Source organism: Littorina saxatilis, linkage group LG11 (genome assembly GCF_037325665.1).
Source record: "Littorina saxatilis isolate snail1 linkage group LG11, US_GU_Lsax_2.0, whole genome shotgun sequence".
In the NCBI taxonomy this organism is placed as follows: domain Eukaryota; kingdom Metazoa; phylum Mollusca; class Gastropoda; order Littorinimorpha; family Littorinidae; genus Littorina; species Littorina saxatilis.
This window is the reverse complement of record NC_090255.1, coordinates 125,001-142,115: the sequence shown is the minus strand read 5'-3', so window position 1 is coordinate 142,115 and position 17,115 is coordinate 125,001. Positions and strand designations below refer to the sequence as shown.

Below are 17,115 nucleotides of genomic sequence, written 5' to 3'. Positions count from 1 at the left end.
CCCTGATATGGCCCTGCGTGGTCGGCTGGGCGTTAAACAAACAAACAAACAAACTTACCTACCTACTGCCAGTTTGGAGCTAGAATTTTTTGTGAATTATTACACCCCGAACTCCAATATTCCCTGGCAGTCAGGAATGCACATACGCAAGTTTTGATTGGCAGCGAAAGGGTTAAAGGGGCCGCCCTGATATGGCCCTTCGTGGTCGGCTGGGCGTTAAGCAAACAAACAAACAAAAATGTTAAAGGGGAACAATCACATTGTTAAAGGGGAACAATCGCCTTGTTAAAGGGGAACAGTCACCTTCATGCAGACCTGGGAACCAATACGATTTTGCCGTATTTTGTACGCTTTATTGTCTATAATACGATAAGTACGGTCGTTTGAAAAAAGTACGATCAAAAAGTTTGTAGACTTCTTTTCTTCACAAGAGCATCCCGAAGTCGACCCAGTATTTTGGATGTTCGGATGTGGGGAGTACACTCATTTTTTTCTGAAAAGACGCGAAGTTTCTTTGAAAATACTCCAAGTGCAAAATAGGGGTTCCCAGGTCTGTTCATGTTAAAGGGGAACAGTCACCTTCTTGTTACAGGTGAACAATCACCTTGTTAAAGGGGAACAGTCACCTTCATGTTACAGGGGATCAATCACCTTCATGTTACAGGGGATCAATCACCTTCATGTTAAAGGGGATCAATCACCTTCATGTTACAGGGGATCAATCACCTTCATGTTAAAGGGGAACAATCACCTTCATGTTAAGAGGAACAATCACCTTCATGTTACAGGGGATCAAACTCCATGTTACAGGGGAACAAACACCTTCATGTTACAGGTGAACAAACACCTTCATGTTACAGGGGATCAAACACCTTCATGTTACAGGGGATCAATCACCTTCATGTTACAGGGGATCAAACACCTTCATGTTACAGGGGATCAAACAACTTCATGTTACAGGGGATCAATCACCTTCATGTTACAGGGGATCAATCACCTTCATGTTACAGGGGATCAAACACCTTCATGTTACAGGGGATCAATCACCTTCATGTTACAGGGGATCAAACACCTTCATGTTACAGGGGATCAATCACCTTCATGTTACAGGGGATCAATCACCTTCATGTTACAGGGGATCAATCACCTTCATGTTACAGGGGATCAAACTCCATGTTACAGGGGAACAATCACCTTCGTGTTAAAGGGGAACAATCACCTTCATGTTAAAGGGGAACAGTCACTTTGTTAAAGGGGAACAGTCACCTTCATGTTAAAGGGGAACAGTCACCTTGTTAAAGGGGATCAATCACCTTCATGTTAAAGGGGAACAATCACCTTCATGTTACAGGGGAACAATCACCTTCATGTTAAAGGGGAACAGTCACCTTCATGTTACAGGGGAACAATCACCTTCTTACAGGGGAATAATCACCTTCATGTGAAAGGGGAACAATCAGCTTGTGAAAGGGGAACAATCACCTTGTTATAGGGGAACAATCACCTTGTTAAAGGGGAACACGGTGTAGGACTAGACACTGATTCGTGTACACTACATTGGGGTGTGCACGATAAAGATCCCACGATTGACAAAAGGGTCTTTCCTGGCAAAATTGTACAGGCATAGATAAATATGTCCACCAAAATACCCGTGTGACTTGGAATAATAGGCCGTGAAAAGTAGGATATGCGCCGAAATGGCTGCGATCTGCTGGCCGATGTGAATGCGTGATGTATTGTGTAAACAAAATTCCATCTCACACGGCATAAATAAATCCCTGCGCCTTGAATATGTGCGCGATATAAATTGCATTAAAAAAAATAATAATTTAAAAAAAAATTCCGTGCGCTTAGAACTGTACCCACGGAATACGCGCGATATAAGCCTCAAATATTGATTGATTGATTGATTCTATTCCCTCACTGTCCCCCCCTCCAGTCCCTTCACCTTCATGCATCACTCGGCGGGCCCAAGGTCGTCGGGTCAGCGGTTTTCAGCGTCCCGTGCAGGTCCGACCTCCAGCAAGGGTCGAGCCCCGCCCTCGCACTCCCACACGGCAGGCCACACCTGTTCACACTCCCACACGGCAGGCCACGCCTCAGCAAGCCACACCTCTTCACGCCCCCAGACAGCAAGCCACGCCTCTCACCCCACCCCTTGCCCAGCCCCCGCCACAGACAAGGCCAGCGCCAAGAGGGAGAAAAAGAAACGTGCAAAAGAACGCAAGAAGGCCGAGAAAAATGGTATGAACTCTGGGAAAGGGTGGCAAGTGAGGGAGAAGGGGGGTATGTGTGTGTGAGTTTGTGTGTGTGTGTGTGTGAGTTTGTGTGTGTGTGTGTGTGTGTGTGTGTGTGTGTGTGTGTGTGTGTGAGTTTGTATGTGTGAGTGTGTGTGTGAGTGTGTGTGTGAGTTTGTATGTGTGTGTGTGTGTGTGTGTGAGTTTGTGTGTGTGTGAGTTTGTATGTGTGAGTGTGTGTGTGAGTGTGTGTGTGAGTTTGTATGTGTGTGTGTGTGTGTGTGTGAGTTTGTGTGTGTGTGAGTTTGTGTGTGTGTTTGTATGTGTGTGTGTGTGTGTGAGTTTGTATGTTTGTGAGTGTGTGTGTGTGTGAGTTTGTATGTGTGTGTGGGTGTGTGTGTGTGTGTGTGTGTGTGTTGATGCTCACTGGATGCTGTTTGTAGTGAATGAAGAGTATATGAATGATGATTGGAGTTTGTATGTGTGAGTGTGTGTGTGAGTGTGTGTGTGAGTTTGTATGTGTGTGTGTGTGTGAGTTTGTGTGTGTGTGTGTGTGAGTTTGTGTGTGTGTTTGTATGTGTGTGTGTGTGTGTGAGTTTGTATGTTTGTGAGTGTGTGTGTGTGTGAGTTTGTATGTGTGTGTGTGTGTGTGTGTGTGTGTGTGTGTGTGTGTGTGTGTGTTGATGCTCACTGGATGCTGTTTGTAGTGAATGAAGAGTACTGATGAATGATGATTGGACCACACGGTCCTTTAAACATTGCTCTCTGTGGACCCTAACATGTTGTGAATGGATCAGTTGTGTGTCATTGTCTCATTTTGATGTGAACTATTACAGGTGTATTTGCTTTTAAAACTGAATGTGTGATTACTGGTAGAAAGGCCTGTAGGGTTTCCAGGGTGCATAATGCTGACTGGTTACCTTCATGTCAAAGGGGGTGATCACCCTCATGTGATTACTGGTAGAAAGGCCTGTAGGGTTTCCAGGGTGCATGATGCTGACTGGTTACCTTCATGTCAAAGGGGGTGATCACCCTCATGTGATTACTGGTAGAAATACCTGTAGGGTTTCCAGGGTGCATAATGCTGACTGGTTACCTTCATGTCAAAGGGGGTGATCACCCTCATGTGATTACTGGTAGAGAGGCCTGTAGGGTTTCCAGGGTGCATAATGCCGACTGGTTACCTTCATGTCAAAGGGGGTGATCACCCTCATGTGATTACTGGTGTAGAGGCCTGTAGGGTTTCCAGGGTGCATAATGCCGACTGGTTACCTTCATGTCAAAGGGGGTGATCACCCTCATGTGATTACTGGTGTAGAGGCCTGTAGGGTTTCCAGGGTGCATAATGCTGACTGGTTACCTTCATGTCAAAGGGGGTGATCACCCTCATGTGATTACTGGTGTAGAGGCCTGTAGGGTTTCCAGGGTGCATAATGCTGACTGGTTACCTTCATGTCAAAGGGGGTGATCACCCTCATGTGATTACTGGTAGAGAGGCCTGTAGGGTTTCCAGGGTGCATAATGCTGACTGGTTACCTTCATGTCAAAGGGGGTGATCACCCTCATGTGATTACTGGTGGAGAGGCCTGTAGGGTTTCCAGGGTGCATAATGCTGACTGGTTACCTTCATGTCAAAGGGGGTGATCACCCTCATGTGATTACTGGTAGAAAGGCCTGTAGGGTTTCCAGGGTGCATAATGCTGACTGGTTACCTTCATGTCAAAGGGGGTGATCACCCTCATGTGATTACTGGTAGAGAGGCCTGTAGGGTTTCCAGGGTGCATAATGCTGACTGGTTACCTTCATGTCAAAGGGGGTGATCACCCTCATGTGATTACTGGTGGAGAGGCCTGTAGGGTTTCCAGGGTGCATAATGCCGACTATGCTTGTGTTGTGCTGGTAACAGCGACAGCATCTGCTGAAAACAATGCCGAGGATGAAGACAACTTCCCGACCATGTCAACGTCCAACTGGGGCAAGTGTCCATCCCAGGCAGCGGGAACTGACCATCACAACGACAGGCACTCAGCCTCACAGGTTAGTACACAGAGTGACCCATCCCAGGCAGCGGGAATTGACCATCACAACGACAGGCACTCGGCCTCACAGGTTAGTACACAGAGTGACCCATCCCAGGCAGCGGGAACTGACCATCACAACGACCCCCCGCGGGTTAGGGGGAAGAATTTACCCGATGCTCCCCAGCATGTCGTAAGAGGCGGCTAACGGATTCTGTTTCTCTTTTTACCCTTGTTAAGTGTTTCTTGTTTAGAATATAGTCAATTTTTGTAAAGATTTTAGTCAAGCAGTATGTAAGAAATGTTAAGTCCTTTGTACTGGAAACTTGCATTCTCCCAGTAAGGTAATACATTGTACTACGTTGCAAGCCCCTGGAGCAAACAAGAAACAATTGACAAGTGGCTCTATCCCATCTCCCCCCTTTCCCCGTAGCGATATAACCTTCGTGGTTGAAAACGACGTTAAACACCAAATAAAGAAAGAAAGACCATCACAACGACAGGCACTCAGCCTCACAGGTTAGTACACTTTGTTGTGGTGGGCCAGAGAGAAGTCAGTACACTTTGTTGTGGTGGGCCAGAGAGAAGTTAGTACACTTTGTTGTGGTGGGCCAGAGAGAAGTTAGTACACTTTGTTGTGGTGGGCCAGAGAGAAGTTAGTACACTTTGTTGTGGTGGGCCAGAGAGAAGTTAGTACACTTTGTTGTGGTGGGCCAGAGAGAAGTTAGTACACTTTGTTGTGGTGGGCCAGAGAGAAGTCAGTACACTTTGTTGTGGTGGGCCAGAGAGAAGTCAGTACACTTTGTTGTGGTGGGCCAGAGAGAAGTCAGTACACTTTGTTGTGGTGGGCCAGAGAGAAGTTAGTACACTTTGTTGTGGTGGGCCAGAGAGAAGTTAGTACACTTTGTTGTGGTGGGCCAGAGAGAAGTTAGTACACTTTGTTGTGGTGGGCCAGAGAGAAGTTAGTACACTTTGTTGTGGTGGGCCAGAGAGAAGTTAGTACACTTTGTTGTGGTGGGCCAGAGAGAAGTTAGTACACTTTGTTGTGGTGGGCCAGAGAGAAGTCAGTACACTTTGTTGTGGTGGGCCAGAGAGAAGTTAGTACACTTTGTTGTGGTGGGCCAGAGAGAAGTCAGTACACTTTGTTGTGGTGGGCCAGAGAGAAGTCAGTACACTTTGTTGTGGTGGGCCAGAGAGAAGTTAGTACACTTTGTTGTGGTGGGCCAGAGAGAAGTCAGTACACTTTGTTGTGGTGGGCCAGAGAGAAGTCAGTACACTTTGTTGTGGTTGGCCAGAGAGAAGTTAGTACACTTTGTTGTGGTGGGCCAGAGAGAAGTTAGTACACTTTGTTGTGGTGGGCCAGAGAGAAGTTAGTACACTTTGTTGTGGTGGGCCAGAGAGAAGTTACTACACTTTGTTGTGGTGGGCCAGAGAGAAGTTAGTACACTTTGTTGTGGTGGGCCAGAGAGAAGTTAGTACACTTTGTTGTGGTGGGCCAGAGAGAAGTTAGTACACTTTGTTGTGGTGGGCCAGAGAGAAGTCAGTACACTTTGTTGTGGTGGGCCAGAGAGAAGTTAGTACACTTTGTTGTGGTGGGCCAGAGAGAAGTCAGTACACTTTGTTGTGGTGGGCCAGAGAGAAGTCAGTACACTTTGTTGTGGTGGGCCAGAGAGAAGTTAGTACACTTTGTTGTGGTGGGCCAGAGAGAAGTACACTTTGTTGTGGTGGGCCAGAGAGAAGTTAGTACACTTTGTTGTGGTGGGCCAGAGAGAAGTCAGTAGACTTTGTTGTGGTGGGCCAGAGAGAAGTCAGTACACTTTGTTGTGGTGGGCCAGAGAGAAGTTAGTACACTTTGTTGTGGTGGGCCAGAGAGAAGTCAGTACACTTTGTTGTGGTGGGCCAGAGAGAAGTCAGTACACTTTGTTGTGGTGGGCCAGAGAGAAGTTAGTACACTTTGTTGTGGTGGGCCAGAGAGAAGTTACTACACTTTGTTGTGGTGGGCCAGAGAGAAGTTAGTACACTTTGTTGTGGTGGGCCAGAGAGAAGTTAGTACACTTTGTTGTGGTGGGCCAGAGAGAAGTCAGTACACTTTGTTGTGGTGGGCCAGAGAGAAGTCAGTACACTTTGTTGTGGTGTGCCAGAGAGAAGTTAGTACACTTTGTTGTGGTGGGCCAGAGAGAAGTCAGTACACTTTGTTGTGGTGGGCCAGAGAGAAGTCAGTACACTTTGATGTGGTGGGCCAGAGAGAAGTCAGTACACTTTGTTGTGGTGGGCCAGAGAGAAGTCAGTACACTTTGTTGTGGTGGGCCAGAGAGAAGTTAGTACACTTTGTTGTGGTGGGCCAGAGAGAAGGGTCAGTACACTTTGTTGTGGTGGGCCAGAGAGAAGTTAGTACACTTTGTTGTGGTGGGCCAGAGAGAAGTTAGTACACTTTGTTGTGGTGGGCCAGAGAGAAGTCAGTACACTTTGTTGTGGTGGGCCAGAGAGAAGTCAGTACACTTTGTTGTGGTGGGCCAGAGAGAAGTTAGTACACTTTGTTGTGGTGGGCCAGAGAGAAGGGTCAGTACACTTTGTTGTGGTGGGCCAGAGAGAAGGGTCAGTACACTTTGTTGTGGTGGGCCAGAGAGAAGTTAGTACACTTTGTTGTGGTGGGCCAGAGAGAAGGGTCAGTACACTTTGTTGTGGTGGGCCAGAGAGAAGTTAGTACACTTTGTTGTGGTGGGCCAGAGAGAAGAATGTGAGTGTGTATGAGTGTTTCTGCGTGTGTGTGTTTGTGTGTCTGTTTGTGTGTCTGTGTCTATGTATTGCTGTTACACTACAGGTTGTGTTGGTGTCTATGTATTGCTGTTACACTACAGGTTGTGTGTCTGTGTCTATGTATTGCTGTTACACTACAGGTTGTGTGTCTGTGTCTATGTATTGCTGTTACACTACAGGTTGTGTTGGTGTCTATGTATTGCTGTTACACTACAGGTTGTGTTGGTGTCTATGTATTGCTGTTACACTACAGGTTGTGTGTCTGTGTCTATGTATTGCTGTTACACTACAGGTTGTGTTGGTTGGAAGGAGCTTACCCTTGTGTCTTCCAATCTATCAACAGATGAAAACAACAGAGGAAGCAAAGGTGAACGCTGACAGACAGAAAGCCGCAGATGAGGATGACAAAGCAAAGAAAGAAGCAGAGAGGGTCAGGAAAGAAGCAGAGAGGGTCAAACGGGAAGCAAACAACGTGAAAGAGGAGTCAGACAGGGCGAGGAGAGAGGCGGACCAAGCCAGGAAGACGGAGAGGGCAAGAGAGGAGGCGGCCAAGGTCAGACAGAGACAGGAAAAGGCCAAGCAGGAAGCCGAGAGAAAGAGACAGGAGGCAGACAAGGCCAGACAGGAAGCGGACAAGGTAAAACAGGAAGCGGACAAGGTCAAGCAAGCGGAGAAATTGCGCCAACAGAAGCTGAGAGAGGAGCAGAGGAAACGGGATGAGGTACAACTTTTTTTCTTTTCTTGGTAACATTTAATACATTCTTGGCATTTTGAATACAAACTAACCCTCTAACAGACAGGATGAGGTACAAAACTAACCCTCTAACAGACAGGATGAGGTACAAAACTAACCCTTTAACAGACAGGATGAGGTACAAAACTAACCCTCTGACAGACGATGAGGTACAAAACTAACCCTTTAACAGACAGGATGAGGTACAAAACTAACCCTTGAACAGACAGGATGAGGTACAAACTAACCCTTTAACAGACAGGATAAGGTACAAAACTAACCCTTTAACAGACAGGATGAGGTACAAAACTAACCCTCTAACAGACAGGATGAGGTACAAAACTAACCCTCTAACAGACAGGATGAGGTACAAAACTAACCCTTTAACAGACAGGATGAGGTACAAAACTAACCCTTTAACAGACAGGATGAGGTACAAAACTAACCCTCTAACAGACAGGATGAGGTACAAAACTAACCCTTTAACAGACAGGATGAGCAGACCTGGGAACCCATACGATTTCGCCGTATTTTGTACGCATGATTGTCGAGAATACGCTCAGTACGGTCAGTGGGAAAAAAATACGACAAGAAAAATTCCTAGACTACTTTTCTTCACAAGCCCATCCTGAAGCCGATCCACAATTTTGGCACATGATTACGTCACTATATTAGCCGCCGTCGAAAAAAATATAATCGGATCGTGTCAATCAATCAAAACAACCAGGCAAACGAAAGTACGGTATTTGGCGAAATCGGCTCCGAGAATAAACAAGTGAAACAAAGAAGAAAAGTGAAAAAGTTTGAAGAAAAATATCACACACACACAATTTGTAACCAACACACACATGTAGTCCCACCCGGAATAAGCTTTTTTGGGAACATTTACGACTTTTGCGCACATTTCGAGCAGACGAAAACACAACATGGCGGCTCTCGCTCCTCAAACTATCGCGAGACACAAAAAATCAAAATCTCGCGCGCGCGAGATCCTGATACATCCGGTGTTTCTCTGTACGCTTGTCACGACGACTTGTTGACAAACGAAGATTCGCGAAAGAAAGAGAAAAGCGCCGAGTCTTGAGTAGAGAGCTAATAAAGTACCGGTAATCGCTAATCGAGCGAAATGAAAATCCGCGGCGACTTCCATTAGGCGAATGGTATTCAAGTTTAGGTAACGTTTTAGCCGCATCTTTTTATAAGCCGCATTGCGATTTTTTTATTTTTTTTAAGTCGCGGCTTGTAGTCCGTCAAATACGGTACAGTTTTTGTCAGTAAAAATTGAAAAAAGCATTTGTTTTAAATGTATAGGTAAACTGAATTAACGGTGTGACGGACGCGCATGAGGCATGTTTTAATCATGGATGTGCAAACGCTGTGTGGAGTATGCTCATTTTTTTGAAAATACACCAAGTTTGTTTGAGAATACTCAAAGTGCAAAACAGGGGTTCCCAGGTCTGGATGAGGTACAAAACTAACCCTTTAACAGACAGGATGAGGTACAAAACTAACCCTCTAACAGACAGGATGAGGTACAAAACTAACCCTTTAACAGACAGGATAAGGTACAAAACTAACCCTCTAACAGACAGGATGAGGTACAAAACTAACCCTCTGACAGACGATGAGGTACAAAACTAACCCTCTAACAGACAGGATGAGGTACAAAACTAACCCTCTAACAGACAGGATAAGGTACAAAACTAACCCTCTAACAGACAGGATGAGGTACAAAACTAACCCTCTAACAGACAGGATGAGGTACAAAACTAACCCTCTAACAGACAGGATGAGGTACAAAACTAACCCTCTAACAGACAGGATGAGGTACAAAACTAACCCTTTAACAGACAGGATGAGGTACAAAACTAACCCTCTAACAGACAGGATGAGGTACAAAACGGCATACAGACAGGATGAGGTACAACTCATGTTTTCTTTTCAGGTCTGTTTTTTGCTCACCTTAGTATTTGATTAGTGGAAGGAATGAGCAGTGTTCATCTGTATGGACTATGTCCGTCCGTCTGTCTGTCCGTCTGTCTGTGATGTCCGTCTGTCTGTGATGTCCATCTGTCTGTCTGTGATGTCCGTCTGTCTGTGATGTCCGTCTGTCTGTCCGTCTGTCTGTGATGTCCGTCTGTCTGTGATGTCCGTCTGTCTGTCCGTCTGTCTGTGATGTCCGTCTGTCTGTGATGTCCGTCTGTCTGTCCGTATGTCTGTGATGTCTGTGATGTCCGTCTGTCTGTGATGTCCGTCTGTCTGTGATGTCCGTCTGTCTGTCCGTCTGTCTGTGATGTCTGTGATGTCCGTCTGTCTGTGATGTCTTTGAAGCTAGAAGGTTGAAACTGTACACACTTCTAGGTAGTGATGACTTCCAGACACGATCCAAGTTTGGTTGACCCTTGTAAAATGTCAAGGTCACATTGGGGTCATGTTTGGATCAAAATTGAAAAACAGTTGTCTTTGTTTTTGATGCTAGATCTTTGAAGCTTCACAAACTTCTAGGGTTTAGTGATCTCTAGACATATTTCTGCTTAATTCTGGTCAAATTTCAAGGTCACAATGGGATCGAGCTATGGTCAATCGGTAGGAAATTCTCATTTTCTTGAACTTTTATGGAGCTAGAGCAGCAGTTGACTTGTTTCTGATTCATAATACGAAGGTGAGTCGAATGAGCATTACGAAGGTGAGTTGTATGAGCATAACGAAGATCGTGCATGACCTTGACACCATGTGTAATGTTTGATGTGTGACAGGACGCGGCGAAGGATGCGGCGAAGATCGCGCGTGACCTTGAGGAGATGGTTCGTCAGGACCGTGAGAAAAAGGAACGACGTCAGGCGGCGCGGGAAGAGAAGGAGAGGCAGGCGGCCGAGGAGAGGAAACGTCGACAGGACATGGAGATTGCTGAGGAGGCTCGGAGACTGAGAGAGGAACTGACGGTGAGTGGGTGGGTGGATTAGCATCATAAGAGGAACAGATGGCACTAGAGAGGTGGATTAGCATCATAAGGAGAACAGATGGCACTAGAGAGGTGGATTAGCATCATAAGGGGAACAGATGACACTAGAGAGGTGGATTAGCATAAGGGGAACAGATGGCACTAGAGAGGTGGATTAGCATCATAAGGGGAACAGATGGCACTAGAGAGGTGGATTAGCATCATAAGGGGAACAGATGGCACTAGAGAGGTGCATTAGCATCATAAGGGGAACAGATGGCACTAGAGAGGTGGATTAGCATCATAAGGAGAACAGATGGCACTAGAGAGGTTGATTAGCATCATAAGAGGTACAGATGGCACTAGAGAGGTGGATTAGCATCATAAGAGGAACAGATGGCACTAGAGAGGTGGATTAGTATCATAAGAGGAACAGATGGCACTAGAGAGGTGGATTAGCATCATAAGAGGTACAGATGGCACTAGAGAGGTGGATTAGCATCATAAAAGGAACAGATGGCACTAGAGAGGTGGATTAGCATCATAAGAGGAACAGATGGCACTAGAGAGGTGGATTAGCATCATAAGGGGAACAGATGGCACTAGAGAGGTGGATTAGCATCATAAGAGGAACAGATGGCACTAGAGAGGTTGATTAGCATCATAAGGGGAACAGATGGCACTAGAGAGGTGCATTAGCATCATAAGGGGAACAGATGGCACTAGAGAGGTGGATTAGCATCATAAGGGGAACAGATGGCACTAGAGAGGTGGATTAGCTTCATAAGGGGAACAGATGGCACTGGAGAGGTTGATTAGCATCATAAGAGGTACAGATGGCACTAGAGAGGTGGATTAGCATCATAAGAGGAACAGATGGCACTAGAGAGGTGGATTAGCATCATAAGAGGTACAGATGGCACTAGAGAGGTGGATTAGCATCATAAGAGGTACAGATGGCACTAGAGAGGTGGATTAGCATCATAAGGGGAACAGATGGCACTAGAGTGGTGGATTAGCATCATAAGGAGAACAGATGGCACTAGAGAGGTGGATTAGCATCATAAGAGGAACAGATGGCACTAGAGAGGTGGATTAGCATCATAAGAGGAACAGATGGCACTAGAGAGGTGGATTAGCATCATAAGAGGAACAGATGGCACTAGAGAGGTGGATTAGCATCATAAGAGGAACAGATGGCACTAGAGAGGTGGATTAGCATCATAAGAGGAACAGATGGCACTAGAGAGGTGGATTAGCATCATAAGAGGAACAGATGGCACTAGAGAGGTGGATTAGCATCATAAGGGGAACAGATGGCACTAGAGAGGTGGATTAGCATCATAAGGGAAACAGATGGCACTAGAGAGGTGGATTAGCATCATACGGGGAACAGATGGCACTAGAGAGGTGGATTAACATCATAAGAGGAACAGATGGCACTAGAGAGGTTGATTAGTATCATAAGAGGAACAGATGGCACTAGAGAGATTGATTAGCATCATAAGAGGAACAGATGGCACTAGAGAGGTGGATTAGCATCATAAGAGGAACATATGGCACTAGAGAGGTTGATTAGCATCATAAGAGGAACAGATGGCACTAGAGAGGTGGATTAGCATCATAAGGGGAACGATGGCACTAGAGAGGTTGATTAGCATCATAAGGGGAACAGATGGCACTAGAGAGGTGGATTAGCATCATAAGGGGAACAGATGGCAATAGAGAGGTTGATTAGCATCATAAGGGGAACAGATGGCACTAGAGAGGTGGATTAGCATCATAAGGGGAACAGATGGCACTAGAGAGGTGGATTAGCATCATAAGGGGAACAGATGGCACTTGAGAGGTGGATTAGCATCATAAGGGGAACAGATGGCACTAGAGAGGTTGATTAGCATCATAAGGGGAACAGATGGCACTAGAGAGGTTGATTAGCATCATAAGAGGAACAGATGGCATTAGAGAGGTTGATTAGCATCATAAGGGGAACAGATGGCACTAGAGAGGTGGATTAGCATCATAAGGGGAACGATGGCACTAGAGAGGTTGATTAGCATCATAAGGGGAACAGATGGCACTAGAGAGGTTGATTAGCATCATAAGAGGAACAGATGGCACTAGAGAGGTTGATTAGCATCATAAGGGGAACAGATGGCACTAGAGAGGTTGATTAGCATCATAAGGGGAACGATGGCACTAGAGAGGTTGATTAGCATCATAAGGGGAACAGATGGCACTAGAGAGGTGGATTAGCATCATAAGAGGAACAGATGGCACTAGAGAGGTTGATTAGCATCATAAGAGGAACAGATGGCACTAGAGAGGTTGATTAGCATCATAAGGGGAACAGATGGCACTAGAGAGGTGGATTAGCATCATAAGAGGAACAGATGGCACTAGAGAGGTGTATTAGCATCATAAGAGGAACAGATGGCACAAGAGAGGTGGATTAGCATCATAAGGGGAACAGATGGCACTAGAGAGGTGGATTAGCATCATAAGGGGAACAGATGGCACTAGAGAGGTGGATTAGCATAAGTGGAACAGATGGCACTAGAGAGGTGGATTAGCATCATAAGAGGAACAGATGGCACTAGAGAGGTGGATTAGCATCATAAGGGGAACAGATGGCACTAGAGAGGTTGATTAGCATCATAAGGGGAACAGATGGCACTAGAGAGGTGGATTAGCATCATAAGAGGAACAGATGGCACTAGAGAGGTGGATTAGCATCATAAGAGGAACAGATGGCACTAGAGAGGTGGATTAGCATCATAAGAGGAACAGATGGCACTAGAGAGGTGGATTAGCATCATAAGGGGAACAGATGGCATTAGAGAGGTGGATTAGCATCATAAGGGGAACAGATGGCACTAGAGAGGTGGATTAGCATCCAGGCATGGGAATTGTCCGCCGAATGGCGGATTTCCGCCGAATTTTTTTTTTGTTCCGCCGAAAATGCAAAAGTGTCCGCCGAAAAAATAAAGGGGGGAGGCACACAAAAAAAGCACCGGTTACTTTGGCCTTTGCGCAAAAGCCCGCGAAAACTTTCCGTACTTTGTTCACGCACTGCTACCGCCCGCCTCAGTTATTGAACTATTATGTTTGAAAGTAAACCAGATTGCACAGATTGTGTTACAAGTTACATTTTCCTGTTTGTCTCAACAGATAAAATTTTTTACAAATTTAAACCATATATAAAACATGTAAGCAAAATTTGGTACATTTTTGTACTAAAAACTCTGATTCTAAAAACAGAATTTAATGGCAAACTTGGAGCTCAGATGACACCAGATTGCACCATCTGGGTTCTTTGGAGAAAAAAAATTTCCGGGGGGGCATGCCCCCGGACCCCCCTAGTAAAGCTGGGCGCTTCGCGCCGTCGACTTGACGCTTCGCGTCTTCAGTTATAAATTTTCCGCCTTTTTTACAATTTTCAATTCCCATGCCTGAGCATCATAAGGGGAACAGATGGCACTAGAGAGGTGGATTAGCATCATAAGGGGAACAGATGGCACTAGAGAGGTTGATTAGCATCATAAGAGGAACAGATGGCACTAGAGAGGTGGATTAGCATCATAAGAGGTACAGATGGCACTAGAGAGGTTGATTAGCATCATAAGGGGAACAGATGGCACTAGAGAGGTGGATTAGCATCATAAGAGGAACAGATGGCACTAGAGAGGTGGATTAGCATCATAAGAGGAACAGATGGCACTAGAGAGGTGGATTAGCATCATAAGAGGAACAGATGGCACTAGAGAGGTTGAAGTTTGCCAGATTATGGTCGTACATGTATCACTCAAAATCACACAAGATAGCACTTATTGTCCAGAACAATGTGTGTGTGTGTGTGTGTGTGTGTGTGTGTGTGTGTGTGTGTGTGTGTACTTTTAACATTGTACGCTAAGTTTTGCTTAGTACTTGGGTTCTTGGTGTTATGTCTCAGTTAAATGTATGCTTTGTATGCTTGTTGATTTGTGGTAGTTTATTCTATAATGAATTTGTAAAGCGCCTGGAGCCAATTGATGGGACTCGCGCTATAGAAAAGTTATTTATTATTATTATTTATTATTAACACATTTTCCCTGTTTGTAGTATATAGAAACTGCTTTGATTCGTTTGGCAATAAGAAAACGTCCAGCACTGGTCCCTTAACATTCAGTGGATCATGCTTTGGACTACACAATCTGGATGATGTGGGTCCTTTCTAAAGAAGGATTCTACGTAAAAGGTATGGGTTGTACATGACCAACGCCATCCGAATATAGATAAAAACAGTAAAATGCCTTCTTTAATTCCATATGGGTAGTGGACTGCCCACAACATCCGGACTTTGTAGTTCAAATGACGTCATTGTTTATTTGTATGTTTACAAAGATAATCCTTTAAACATTGGTCGATAGGAAGGTTCTATGGTGTTTTAGGATAACATGAAGTTTCAATCAAAAACTCTCAATAGTTTTAGAGATACAGACACTTTTGTTAGGCTCTGGGTCGTGGACCAGCCAGGAAGGTGAAGGTTAGGTCGGCTATACTTGTTGTGTTTAGTTAGGCTCTGGGTCGTGGACCAGCCAGGAAGGTGAAGGTTAGGTCGGCTATACTTGTTGTGTTTAGTTAGGCTCTGGGTCGTGGACCGGCCAGGAAGGTGAAGGTTAGGTCGGCTATACTTGTTGTGTTTAGTTAGGCTCTGGGTCGTGGACCAGCCAGGAAGGTGAAGGTTAGGTCGGCTATACTTGTTGTGTTTAGTTAGGCTCTGGGTCGTGGACCAGCCAGGAAGGTGAAGGTTAGGTCGGCTATACTTGTTGTGTTTAGTTAGGCTCTGGGTCGTGGACCAGCCAGGAAGGTGAAGGTTAGGTCGGCTATACTTGTTGTGTTTAGTTAGGCTCTGGGTCGTGGACCAGCCAGGAAGGTGAAGGTTAGGTCGGCTATACTTGTTGTGTTTAGTTAGGCTCTGGGTCGTGGACCAGCCAGGAAGGTGAAGGTTAGGTCGGCTATACTTGTTGTGTTTTGTTAGGCTCTGGGTCGTGGATCAGCCAGGAAGCACGGTGAAGGTTACGTCTGCTATACTTGTTGTGTTTAGTTAGGCTCTGGGTCGTGGACCAGCCAGGAAGGTGAAGGTTAGGTCGGCTATACTTGTTGTGTTTAGTTAGGCTCTGGGTCGTGGACCAGCCAGGAAGGTGAAGGTTAGGTCGGCTATACTTGTTGTGTTTAGTTAGGCTCTGGGTCGTGGACCAGCCAGGAAGGTGAAGGTTAGGTCGGCTATACTTGTTGTGTTTAGTTAGGCTCTGGGTCGTGGACCAGCCAGGAAGGTGAAGGTTAGGTCGGCTATACTTGTTGTGTTTAGTTAGGCTCTGGGTCGTGGACCAGCCAGGAAGGTGAAGGTTAGGTCGGCTATACTTGTTGTGTTTAGTTAGGCTCTGGGTCGTGGACCAGCCAGGAAGCACGGTGAAGGTTACGTCGGCTATACTTGTTGTGTTTTGTTAGGCTCTGGGTCGTGGACCAGCCAGGAAGCACGGTGAAGGTTAAGTCGGCTATACTTGTTGTGTTTTGTTAGGCTCTGGGTCGTGGACCAGCCAGGAAGCACGGTGAAGGTTAGGTCGGCTATACTTGTGTTTTGTTAGGCTCTGGGTCGTGGACGAGCCAGGAAGCACGGTGAAGGTTAGGTCGGCTATACTTGTTGTGTTTTGTTAGGCTCTGGGTCGTGGACCAGCCAGGAAGCACGGTGAAGGTTACGTCGGCTATACTTGTTGTGTTTTGTTAGGCTCTGGGTCGTGGACCAGCCAGGAAGCACGGTGAAGGTTAAGTCGGCTATACTTGTTGTGTTGACAGAGGTGAAGTAAAGTCTGCTATACTTGTTGTGTTGACAGAGGAAGGAGGAAGAGGTTAAGTCGGCTATACTTGTTGTGTTGACAGAGGTGAAGTAAAGTCTGCTATACTTGTTGTGTTGACAGAGGAAGGAGGAAGAGGTTAAGTCTGCTATACTTGTTGTGTTGACAGAGGAAGCACGGTGAAGGTTAAGTCGGCTATACTTGTTGTGTTGACAGAGGTGAAGGTTAAGTCGGCTATACTTGTTGTGTTGACAGAGGTGAAGGTTAAGTCGGCTATACTTGTTGTGTTGACAGAGGTGAAGGTTAAGTCTGCTATACTTGTTGTGGTGACAGAGGTGAAGGTTGAGTCTGCTATACTTGTTGTGTTGACAGAGGAAGGAGGAAGAGGTTAAGTCTGCTATACTTGTTGTGTTGACAGAGGTGAAGGTTGAGTCTGCTATACTTGTTGTGTTGACAGAGGAAGGAGGAAGAGGTTAAGTCTGCTATACTTGTTGTGTTGACAGAGGTGAAGGTTGAGTCGGCTATACTTGTTGTGGTGACAGAGGAAGGAGGAGGTTAAGTCTGCTATACTTGTTGTGTTGACAGAGGTGAAGGT

The 17,115-nt window shown here is 45.8% G+C and overlaps 1 protein-coding gene across 1 annotated transcript in view; it reads left to right on the top strand.

Moving 5' to 3' along the window:
- LOC138980740 (uncharacterized) overlaps positions 1–17,115 on the top strand; it is a 77,902-nt gene that overhangs the window by 46,209 nt on the left and 14,578 nt on the right. Inside the window, exons 8-11 of the mRNA XM_070353643.1 lie at positions 1,940–2,244; positions 4,144–4,274; positions 7,356–7,733; positions 10,502–10,687. Of these exons, the coding sequence (XP_070209744.1) occupies positions 1,940–2,244; positions 4,144–4,274; positions 7,356–7,733; positions 10,502–10,687 (1,000 nt within the window). The remainder of the gene's footprint in view (positions 1–1,939; positions 2,245–4,143; positions 4,275–7,355; positions 7,734–10,501; positions 10,688–17,115) is intronic.